At 45.7% G+C, this 11,139-nt stretch overlaps 1 protein-coding gene and 1 long non-coding RNA gene across 3 annotated transcripts in view; one reads left to right on the top strand and one right to left on the bottom strand.

The window, feature by feature from the left end:
* The window catches only part of TH (tyrosine hydroxylase), a 16,202-nt gene extending 14,109 nt beyond the window's left edge, over positions 1-2,093 (bottom strand). The window contains exon 1 of the mRNA XM_035328945.1: positions 1,996-2,093. Coding sequence (XP_035184836.1) covers positions 1,996-2,085 — 90 coding nt within the window. The 5' untranslated portion in view covers positions 2,086-2,093. The remainder of the gene's footprint in view (positions 1-1,995) is intronic.
* LOC118168502 overlaps positions 1-5,018 on the top strand; it is a 19,468-nt gene extending 14,450 nt beyond the window's left edge. For both annotated transcript variants that reach the window (XR_004751606.1, XR_004751605.1), the window contains exon 3: positions 4,279-5,018. This is a non-coding gene — a long non-coding RNA (uncharacterized LOC118168502). The remainder of the gene's footprint in view (positions 1-4,278) is intronic.
* Positions 5,019-11,139: the final 6,121 nt, after the last annotated feature.

Genomic DNA, 11,139 nt, shown 5'->3' on the forward strand with positions numbered 1-11,139 from the left:
GGGTTAGGCATCTTTTTTGCATATAAACTAACCAAACTGATCTGTCGTGATAAATGCCTTCCATTCTTTGGAAGGTGATATTGTGTAGTATTTCTAAATTTCCCCACGGAGTAGCTCCCTGCGTACCTATCCAGCTACAATAATAAGTTTAATTTGATTGTGGTAAAACATTTCCTATCTGGGGCTAGAGTCTGATGTGGTCATTCACTTTGTACAGAGGAGTACTTAGTTTTTCCTTTGAAATTGCTGCTGCTCTGAGTGTCCAGACTGAGAAGAGCCATTAAAAATACAATGTTCTGAATTAAAGCATTTGGGCTCATTATTTGCAACAATCCTGAGCAATCCTTCCTGAGCTTCGGCATCCAGCTGCCATCTGCTTGAACACTGCAACCAAAGCCCTGCTGCCCCTACAAGGTGTCTTGTAAAAACTTATTAGCGGTAGAAAATCTAAATATACAACAGAAAGACTTTCAACAGGGTGAGTTTTATCTCTGGCTAGCACAGGTGATGTGTGAAACACCTTCTGGTGTGGAAGAGTCCTGCGATTGCAAAGCTCAGAGGGGAGACAGATCTGCTGGAGCTGACATAGTGGTGGGCAGGGGCCAGGTGGCTGATGGCCTGAGGGCACCGTGAAGGCTGGGGACATATGCTGTCATGTAAAAGTGCAGAGCCATGCCCATTGCTTGGTAGAAACCAGCAGAATAAACCATAGGATCATGGCGATCTCCTATGCTAGGTAAGAGGGCTGTTTTTGATTTGGTTTTGCTGTTCTGAGAATCTCTATTCAAAGAAGGGATGCAGAAGTAGGCAGAGATTTTATGTCTGCTTTGGGCTGGAGGAGGCACTCACCCAGGAGGCTGCATTCCTGCCTGTGCACCCGGTGAACCTAGATTCCTGCAGCCCCTCGCTCAGTGCCCTGCTTCCCACCAAGCACATTGCAGCAGCCCAGCCTGCCCGATAACCAGGCAGCAGCCAGGGTCTCAAGTACTGATTTGACAAAGCAGCCTGGAAAATCCTCATTTTCAAAGAACCATGTGAGCATTTGTTATTTTGCCAGGGTGAAAATGGCTTTACCAGACAAAAGCCTTCCCCAGTTTTCATCTATTACAGAAATAGAGCTTACCTCTTTGCTAATTGTTTCCCTTCATTTCTGACATGCCACATGCTCCAAAACATGTTTTGCTGCCTCCACCACATTCCCTCCCACCATGCATCCCAGGGGTGTCCCCCCTGTGCCATTAAGGGCCACCCACACCCTGGCCATGTCCCTGACCCGCAGGGCTGTCCCATGCCACCAGTCTCCATCTTTTCCCTGGGGTCCCAGACATTTGGGTTAGGTGGGGATTGTCCCTACAGCCCATCCAAGGGGTTCACCAGAATTTTGTTTCTAAAGGCACGTGGCAGCCCAGTGGGATGTTTTCCTCTCCTTCCCCTTACGCCTGTAGCTTTGGTGTGTGCAGAAGTATTCCCTGAGGTAAAACTAGGGCCCTAAATCAATCCAGGGAGGAGCAGGAATATAAATGGGGGAAGGATGTATGTATTAGCACCTGCAAACAAACAGAGCAAATTGCCTGTGCCTTGCATGTAGCCCAAAATAAAAGGCACTCTTTTTCATTAAGTTCTAACAGGTGAAATCTCTGCAATTTATTGTCTTGCAATCAGCAAGAGCATTAAAGTTTTCAAATTGCATTACACACTGGCAATACCTTGTTACTCCTGCCTTAGGTCTAGAAGTTTTTTAAGTTGCTTTTGGTTGCAAGGGGGTGGAAGTACGTTTGTTTGAGCTTTCGTCCCCCTAAATCTTTGCATTTCACACATACCGATGTGTAGAGAGGAGCACGTGGGTAATTTTCTTCTGCCAGCCTGGAGCCAGGGCTGGGGTAAGCCCTCCACTGACAGCGTTGGCCTCTCTATCCCTGCCTGCCACTGCCTACAGCTAGAGGAGAGGCTGCACTGTTCAGAGGGGGGGAAAGAAGTGAGGTAGGGTTGTCTTACCATGATGGCCTCAGCTTGCTTGGAGTCCAGCTCCGACACCGCCCTGCGGAAGCCTTTGGCTGCAGAGGTGGAGATGTTGGGGGTTGGCATCTTCGCTCTGCCACGAGCTCTGCTCTCTGCTTTTCAGCTCCTTGCCAGCTTTTTATAGGGCAAGGCTGACGTCAAAGACTCTTTCAAATATTCCCCCCCCCTCGTCACCCCCCCCATCACCACCTCCCTCCTTTCTCCCCCTCGGGCTGAGAGGAGGAGGGGACGTGAAGGAGAGAAACGTTTCTGTCCCATTAAATCTAATCGCCGCAAAGATTGCAGACACCCTGCCTTCACAGACCTGCTGCTCCCCCCACTTGTTTCGCTGTGCCCAAAAGATTTCTGCTCCGTTTCCATCCCCCTGCTTCCCTTCTTGGTGGATTTCGTTCTCGTGCTGCGTTTCACTCCTGCACATTTACTTCCCCAGTTTGTGTGTTGCGTGAAAAGATTTTGATCTGTGAAAGGACAAAATGAAATGAACGAAGAGATGCAGCCTTTTATTTTTTCCTTGTTTGCTTGTGAAAAAAGCTTCAGAGAGGAGGGAAAAAAAAAAAAAAAAAAAAAAAAAAAAAAAAAAAAGAACACTTATCAATCCTGCTCTGTGTGAGCCACCACAGCGCTGGGGACAGGCTGTCCAAATCCCCTGCAGCAGGGAAACCAGCTGGATTTCCCTGGATGCTTGGTGGCGAGCATGCCTTGGAAGTCATCTGCTGAGGGCTCCTGGTGCCTTCGTTGGTGTGGAAGCTGGGTTTGTGCCACCTCCTGTGAACACTGGGGTGCAGGCGGCACAATCAGCCCCACCAAGGCAACTGGGAAAGCCCCTAGAGTTTGGAGGGTAGTAGATGCTGGAGCCCAAGTGAGCAACTGGCAGCAGCTAAAAATTTGGCCCAGTTCTGAGCCAAAATTAATTCTGACTTGGGTCGAGCAGCTTGTCTTGTTGCGGGTGCTGAGGACACTGCTGCTGGTTACAGTGGGAACCAGAGGAAGGAGCTGAGCATCCTTTGGGCTCCTCTCCCCCCACAGAGACACCCTGCTGTTAGTGCTTCCTTGTATACCTTGGTAGGTCTAATATGAAAATACATGACTTTAAAGCAAACCCAGACCATGTCTGTAAACTTTGTAGGCTGTCAGTAAGAAGAAGCAATTCCAGAGAAGGCTGCAAAAGTAAAACTGATGTATCCTCCATGTTAAACGTGAACAAAGAGCACCCACTGGGGATTCTGGAACTCCATTAGTTTGTACATTACTCCCCAGCAAGGAAGCATATAAAGAAAGCGAGGAGGATGCCTTTTCCAGCCACTGCCCTGTTTGCTTTACTGGAGAAGTTGTCTTACACAGATTTACAGCCACCCCAGACCATTTCACGCCATTGGGTTGTTAAATGGCTTGCGATGAAGTTGCAAAGATACTAAGGAAAGCCATAGTTAGGCTAAGTAGTGAATAAATGTATGATTAAAACTATTCACAGAATTTGCCACCTTTACAGTATGAAAATTTTACAGTGAAAAGCCTTTCCAAGATTGGGCCAACCTGTTTAGGAAAGAAAAGGGGACTTGGGTAGGAGGAGATAGTTACAGTACTTGTATTTGAATGTTTTTGTCTGGATAAATTCTTCTAACTTGCACAATGCTTTAAAACAACACTTAGAATTCAGAATTTCAGTATTTTTGGTTCGTGGTTTTCAGTTCAATTTCAGGAAAATACAGGTCTCAAAATATTTCCTTCATACTGTTTTCTTACCTTAAAATCAGAAAGAGCACCCATTTTGATAGACCTTTTATTGTGGGTAACTGACTTAGCTTAAAGGTCTTTTTAGAATAGCATTTGCCAAGGATGATAAACCTAAAATCAGCCATCAAAGCAAGTTCCACTTATTCAAATTTGTAATCAAGCTGCTGAAAGGATAGTCTTAAAATGTCAGTTCATGTGAAGAATTGAGAAAATTGGTGAAGTACTTTAACAAATTCGGGAACAGAGCAAGTCCGTCTGCCTTCCTGCAGGCTGCAACATATTCAGAGATCACACAGGAGGGCTCTTCTGACAAACAGGGGCTTTAAAAAGAGCTGATAACATCAGGAAAGTTTTCAAGACCAATGTACAAATAGATGAGATTACTTTGAATATATTTTCTGGTTTCCTTTTATTTCATTACGTATTGTTTCTCTCCTTGTAAAATCCAGCACTCTAACTAAGCCTATCAGTTCTTCTACTTCATTCATCCCAAAGCCCTTGATTTTTAATCCCTCTCCTTTACAGGGATGATAAATTAGGCATGCAACCCTTCTGTAAGCCCTGCTAAGCTCTCTCCCTTCCTCTGTCTGGTGACGAGAGCTCCACATTGTTTGGAAACACTTTCCAGCACAGAAGCTGCACAGAAGCAAAGTGAAGTCCTGATCCCTTACTGCGGGAGCTGGAGAGAGCTCCACGCACCAGCCTGTAGCTGTATGTAATCATAAAACAGCGTGTAATGCAACAGGTCTTGGTACAAGTCGCATGGGGAAGCAGTGGTAAAAGGCAAAGACAGCCCAGCCTACTGGGGGGGCACTCTGGTGGCCGAGGGAGCTGCAGAGACAGGGTCCGAGCTGCAGAAGTGGCCCCCTGAGGGCCACAGAAAGGGACCGTGTCTGCCCACGGGAGGGCAAGCTGCCACCTTCTGTCACAACCAAGGACTACCCTGATGGCTGTGTGGGGTGGCCAGGTCCCCCTCTTGCTCTTTCTCCCACCCACCTGCACTCTCTCCCTCTTCCCTTCCTTAGTCTGAATAATTATAGTCTGCCACACGAAGCAATTACAGTTAGCCAGCTCCATCAAGAGTTGTGTTTTTTTTTTTTTTCTCCTCTTCATTCAACATCCCTGAGTGCCTCAAAGGAGTTTAATAACCCATAATGACACCCTAGACCTCCACGTCATTGCAGCCTCCCTAGGACTGGGGCAGCAGCAGGAAAAAATAAAATAAAGTAAAATAAAAGTAATTAAAATCCACATCTCTCTTTTAACTTTGCAGTCCATTATTATCTAGAAGATGCTGACTTTTGTGCTCATGGTCTCTCACAACAGATAAGCCCAAGGGAAGGGGGGCTGCAAGGAGCAGAGCTGTGTAGCTGCTTGGTAAGGGCTCTGAGATATTTGCTGCAACCCTTGAGAAAGGCACTGCTGGATCACAGGAGGCTTAGCAACTTCAGACATGCTCTGATGAATGGGTCAGGTGTGGGGTCCTCTGTTCCCCAAGTCACAGAGGTGACCCCTGGGAGATGAAGAGCCCAGTTGCCGGGATTGTTCTTCTAACCACTGGGTGAATCCCTGGGCAAAATGAAAAACAAAACCAAAAAAAAACACTGACATGAAAAGAAAAAAAAAAAAAAAAAAAAAAAAAAGGTGGCAAAACCACCCAGAGGTTTCTATAGGAGATGGAGTAGGTCTGTGCAACCTCATCCAGTGCCTTCATGCTGTGGTATCTATCAGTGCATTTTTAAAGGGATGTGTCCAAGGATAGTTCTTCCCCATGGGTGCAAATCCAATGATTTAAGGATTACAGCCAATGCCTTCAGCAGCTAAGTGCAAACCTCTGTGTCTGTGATTTCACATTTCAGAAGGCGATCTCAGTTTTCAGATAAATCTGGGAATATTCCTATAATGCACCAAAAATGCCCCCTTGCCCTTGGTTTTGGAGCATAGGGCTGGCTGGTCCCACAGCTCCACATCCAGAATCACAATTTGTGCTCATTCTGCTCAAATCGTGCCTCCAAACACATCAATTCTTCTCTCTTTGGTCAAAAATGAAATTGCAATTCTGGGAAAATTTTACAGCAATCAACTTTTCAGAGAAAACAATATGATTTCAGGCAAAATAGTGAATTATTGGGGAATAGGTTTTCAGAGAGAAGTCAAGTTGCTTGAATGGAGTAAAAACTCAGCATCTCCCTCTCCCCAGGAACTGGGAATTTACCGAGTTTTAGGGATAAAAACAGCAGCAATCTCCATTTCTCCTTCAGGAAATGGACCAGGAACTTTCAAGTGTAAATTCAGAAGCCTTGTATTGATGATTCACCCGCCGCTGCAGAATCCAAAATAACCATCTTGTCTCAGATCAATGGGGAAGCACTTAGGAGCAATTTTCTCTTTGGAAATGTGGGCAGCAAGTAGACAGGAGCGGGTGGTGGAATAAAAAGCACCATCCCTTGGAGCGTGCCATCTTGCATGGTTGGAAAACTAATTGCTGACACCTCTGGCCCACTATATTTTAACTCATAGGCAATTTCTTTAACAGGGTCATCAGGGAATTTCACCTTCATGTGGAAAAGTAGCCTCCTATGGGTCTTGCAGCAGGTCTCCTCCTGGATTGCCAGTCCTTGTGATTTTAATTTATGTTCTGTGATACCCAGTATTTTATTCCCAGCTCCTGGAGTCAGCTTTCATTAAAAAAAAAAAAAAAAAAAAGGCATCCCTCTTGAGAGAAAAGATTGAAAGATTGAAGAGGGGTCTGGGAACTCCCAAATAGAGGGGGGAAATGGGAAAAAAAGCCCCCCAGTAACTATGGAGACCTGGCACAGAATTTTTTGAACATTGAGTCTGACAGTGAATTTGCTTTTCTGAAAAAAAAAAATGTTGTACAGGTAAACAACTGCCCTAGAACATCAGAAACATTATGAAAAGAAAAAAAAAATCAAATGTCTGACGCTAATTCTATTGCCGCTAACCAGCACAGAAAACTGGGGGCTGTGCTTCTGACTGCTTGCCGTGTGGCCTTGGGCAAGTCTTTTAACTCTGCCTTCGCCTCCTGCCTTCAGACTCCAGGCTGGTAATTGCTGTAGCTGCCACTCTTTCCAGCATTGCTGTGAATAAACAGTTAATAGTTGCCAATAGATGTAGAAATTGATGGAAGTATGTGGTTCTAGCCTCCTTTCAGAAGGGTGATCCATGAAACAAGGGGAGCTAGGGCTATGGGGCCATGTGGCTGGTTCCAAGGCGCTCACCTTGCTTGCTGTCCATCATGGCTGTCCGATCCTCTCCTGTGTCCCACCACAACCCTTCTCCTTTGGCTTCTCACTACATATTTTCCAAAGCATTCTGATTTTTCAGAGCTGTGCCCTCCAGCTGAAGGCAGATCCATGCCTTTCTGTCACCCTTGGGAACCTTCATCTCCTGGCCTCACCTTCAAGAGCAATGTCAAAAGCAAGTCATCCTCTGTGATGCCTTCATGGCCAAAAGAGGTCCCAGAGCAGTGGGGAATTTAGCTTGCTTTCAGAAACCTGAGAAATGCCTCCTCTTGCCTGTAGCCTGATTTTCCATCGGTCTTTGCCTTGTTCAATACATGTGGAAAAGGGTTTGGTGTTACTGCTTATTTTTTTTCCAAGTCCTTTGAAGTCCCAGCACTAAGAAGTCTGCAGTGACCTGGATCCTGCAACTCTTTCTCTAGATGAAAAGAGAAAGGTGAGGGCACACTCCTCTTGCTCATCCACCCATGCCATGCAGTAAAACATAATTTATCTAACTCATGGCATCATCAGATCAGTGAAAGGGAAGCAGCGGTGAGGGATCCAAAGCAAGTTCCCATAACCCTTTCCAAGGGGCTGGGGATGTTTCACAATGTGTTGGTGTGGTCCTAGCAGCACCAAAATTGATGGTGTGGGAACAAAAGGGACTTTGAGCCATTGCAACTAGTCCCCCTGACAAGTAGGACCTGCACTGCAGGGGAGCTCAGCATGGTTGGGGTTGATCTGCACCCCACGTTTGCTCTCGGGTCATTCCCAGTTGCTTACCCCTCATTGCTCTAGCTGTGAGGTGAAGGAAATTATGCTGGAAGAAGTCCAGGGTTTTTCATCAGTTTTTGCCTAGCACTTTCCTGTTTCATGAACATGTCACTTTGGCGTAGATACACCTCCTTCCCCCGGTCCTTTTAGCCCCTTTCTCTTCTTCCATACCAGCAGTTCTGGCCTAGCCAGGTGGAGCGGTGCCATGCAGTCCGTGCTACTTCCACGTGCACACAAAATTGCCAACTTCTTACTCCCTCTCTCCTCGGGCACTGGAGGATAAAAACCATCTGCCTGTCAGACAAAAGGTCTGATGTGATTTTAGCATTAGGAGTCACACAAAGGGTCTCAGACCTATGAAAATGTCACCGTATTGACTTCATACAAATGTTTATTCATAGTTCTGTTTATAGGCAGAACGGCGTTTTGCATTCATCCTCAAATGGATGAGATCTATTATGTAGATGCAACCAGTTCTGCACTGGAAATTGGCGCCAGCATTTCTCAGTGAAGTCAATGCTTTCCTATTGATTCACATCTGCTCGGGATCTTATCTGTTATTCCTAACAGGTAGCCGTCAAGTAAATACATGGGAAAATATTTCCCTTTTCTTTTCAGAGGAGGAATGCAAATTCATTACCCATGGCAAGGTTCATGCTTCCCAGAAGGCTTAAGAGGATGACTCATCAAAGCCCTGTGCTTGTCTTCTGGATCTTCAAAGTGTATCAACAGTGTTTTATTGATCCATAGTCATGGAAAGTAAAGAAAGAAAAGAGTCAGAGATCTATACTGGTACAACATGCCTGACTTGAGTAATTCTACTGTTAAGCTACTGGGATGACACGATGAAGAAGCAGGGTCTACAATATGATATTTCCCATTCTCCCACTTCTAGAACAGTCCTCTGCAAATACAGATGCTTTAATCTGATGGAGAAAACAACATAAGGATCAGTAGCTGGAAGTTAGGCAAAGAAGACAAGTTCAAGGTAGCAGTAGGAAGCATGTTTTTAACAGTGAGGGTGAGTAAACCCATCAGGGAAGCTTTTGCTTGAAGTTTCCTACCTAGAATGGGATACCTCACCTGAAGATCATGTCCATCAGACACCAAGACAGGACAGGGTAAGACTAATGGGGCTTGTATCCAGGTGCTTCATGGAGCAGATATGGCTCTGATGTCCTAGTGTCCCAGCACCACAAAGCACAGCACTGGAGCTGGAGTACCTGCTGCCCCCAGCCAGGAAAGCATGGTAGACCCGTTATCTCCTCCCAGAAGAAGATGGCTGAGGTCCTTCTACCCTGCACCTAGCAAAGACCTGGCCTTGGAAACCTGACATTTGTGGTGAGAAAAGACAGGTTAAAAAAAATAAATAAATAAAACCACCATCTCTGCAGAGGAAGTCTTTAGCCTTCTCACGTGTACCAGCTGAGAAAATACGTGTTTCTGCATCACAAAATGTGGTGGAAATTACGTGTTCTAAGTGCTCATCCTCTCCCCTTTCCTAGGCTGGTGGGGGCAGTGCCTGTCTCAGGAGAGTTAATAGTGCTTTCACTTATCTAATTTACATCAGGGACGTGCTAGACTGCAACAAGGCTTGCTTTTAAAAGAGGAAAGGAGCCATAGAAAGAATATGAGGCTAGAAAAACCCTAGATCTCCATTTCTCTGTCTCCTCCTCATTCTTACCCCCAAAACAGCTCCAGAATCAAATAAACACCTTTTGGAGGCAAGCTCACATGCAATTTTCTCCAGCAATCTCCTCTTTCTTGTATTGCTGCCTGCCTCTCCTGTTGGTTTGCCTTCACCCGCCTACGTCCGACCTGCAGTCAGAGAAGCCTGGCCATAGCCTGGAGGGATTTGCCTTGTGCCTTTAGTGGGATCGCGCTCAGTTTCCCTTATCAGTCCCTGGTAGGGCCATGTGTTTTGTCTCTGCTCCCCCTCCCTGCAGATGTGTGGTTGAGGGCAACAGGAGACAAGGGGTCCTTGTAAGTGACTTATGATAATTGCAGAGCAGCAACTGCTCTGAAAATCTAAATTCCTCCCTGACATTTCCAGTCTAAAGCTCCCACTGACTCAGCTGCTGCTTGTGATATTTAAACAAGGATTATCTCCTTTTTATTCTTTTCTTTTTGATAATGGGATGGCAGAAGGTTAGTTTAACACTTTCCTATGGTTTGCTTGGCCGATACAGATCCAGCACTCTTCAGGACTGTAACCAAATCCCTGCTTCCCAAGTCACTCCTTTGGCATGACTGGGATGAAAGAAAGCTCCCGTTATACATAGATAAATAAATCTTTCTCTGGTTTGTCATCTTTTGCAAATATTTCTTCAGCATGAGTTTATTATACTGGGAACTTTACTGGTTTGGGGTATAAAAAGTCTTATCCCACTGCCTTCAGCACAACTGTGCCAGGCTTATCCCCTCTGAAACCCCAGGTAATCTATCTTGTGGTATTTTTTTGTATACTAAAAGGGATTTTATTTTGTAGGGATGCTGAGCAGTATCTATGCAAATGAACACTATAGAAAGCTCTGGGCACTTTTTGATGCCTGAGCCCCAAGCGCAGCGGCGTAGGGAGAGAACATGCTAAACAAATGTGTAATGAGGTCCTCGAGACTGCTCCAAAAACCTGGCAAATGTCCCTCTCACCCTGCCTCCAAATGCCTTCAGATTCTCACTAGCTGGGAGAAATGAAAGGGAAGGCATGGGCAGATAAGAAAACCAGAGCAGAAAGAGGTACAGAAAGCTGAGGGATGTGCCCTTGGAAAGAGAAAAGAAAAGCATAGACCAAGGAGGAAAATAAACCTTCAAGGGAAAGCAGCACTAACAGCCTCAGTCAGAGAGCTAGGAAAAGCATAAAAAGTTACCAATGCAAAAAAAAAACTTTGAACATTTGAGGTTGTGAGCACTTCTTGAGATGAAGAACCTTCAAAATGCACCATTTCCATCCATCTCCCAGGTAAATGTTCCTAGGTTATATCCTCTGCCCACATACTGTTCCAGGACCTGAGCATCCTTGAGGCATTTCTTCTTCCTGTGTGTTTATCATTTGTGTCTAGCTGCTGTCTCTATTTCAGATTTTGCTGCTCTGTGGGAAGGTGACCAAGGCTCTCCATCCATTCAGAAACTACCTGGCTGGCAAGGGACAGCACTGCAAGTGAGTAAAACCCAAGATCAGACCCTCACATCCCCTATTCCAGCACTTCAAAAGGACATCCTAAATGTAGAAAGTCCATCTTCATCAAAACAACTCAAAACAAGAATCCAGCCCCAAGTCTTGGGTCATCTTGAGCAAGGACTCCTGCCCTGGAGGATGCCCCAGGGTGGCCACCAGCACCCTAGGACATGCAAGCTCTGGGATGGTGCC

This window comes from Oxyura jamaicensis, chromosome 5 (genome assembly GCF_011077185.1).
Source record: "Oxyura jamaicensis isolate SHBP4307 breed ruddy duck chromosome 5, BPBGC_Ojam_1.0, whole genome shotgun sequence".
NCBI classification, from domain to species: Eukaryota; Metazoa; Chordata; class Aves; order Anseriformes; family Anatidae; genus Oxyura; species Oxyura jamaicensis.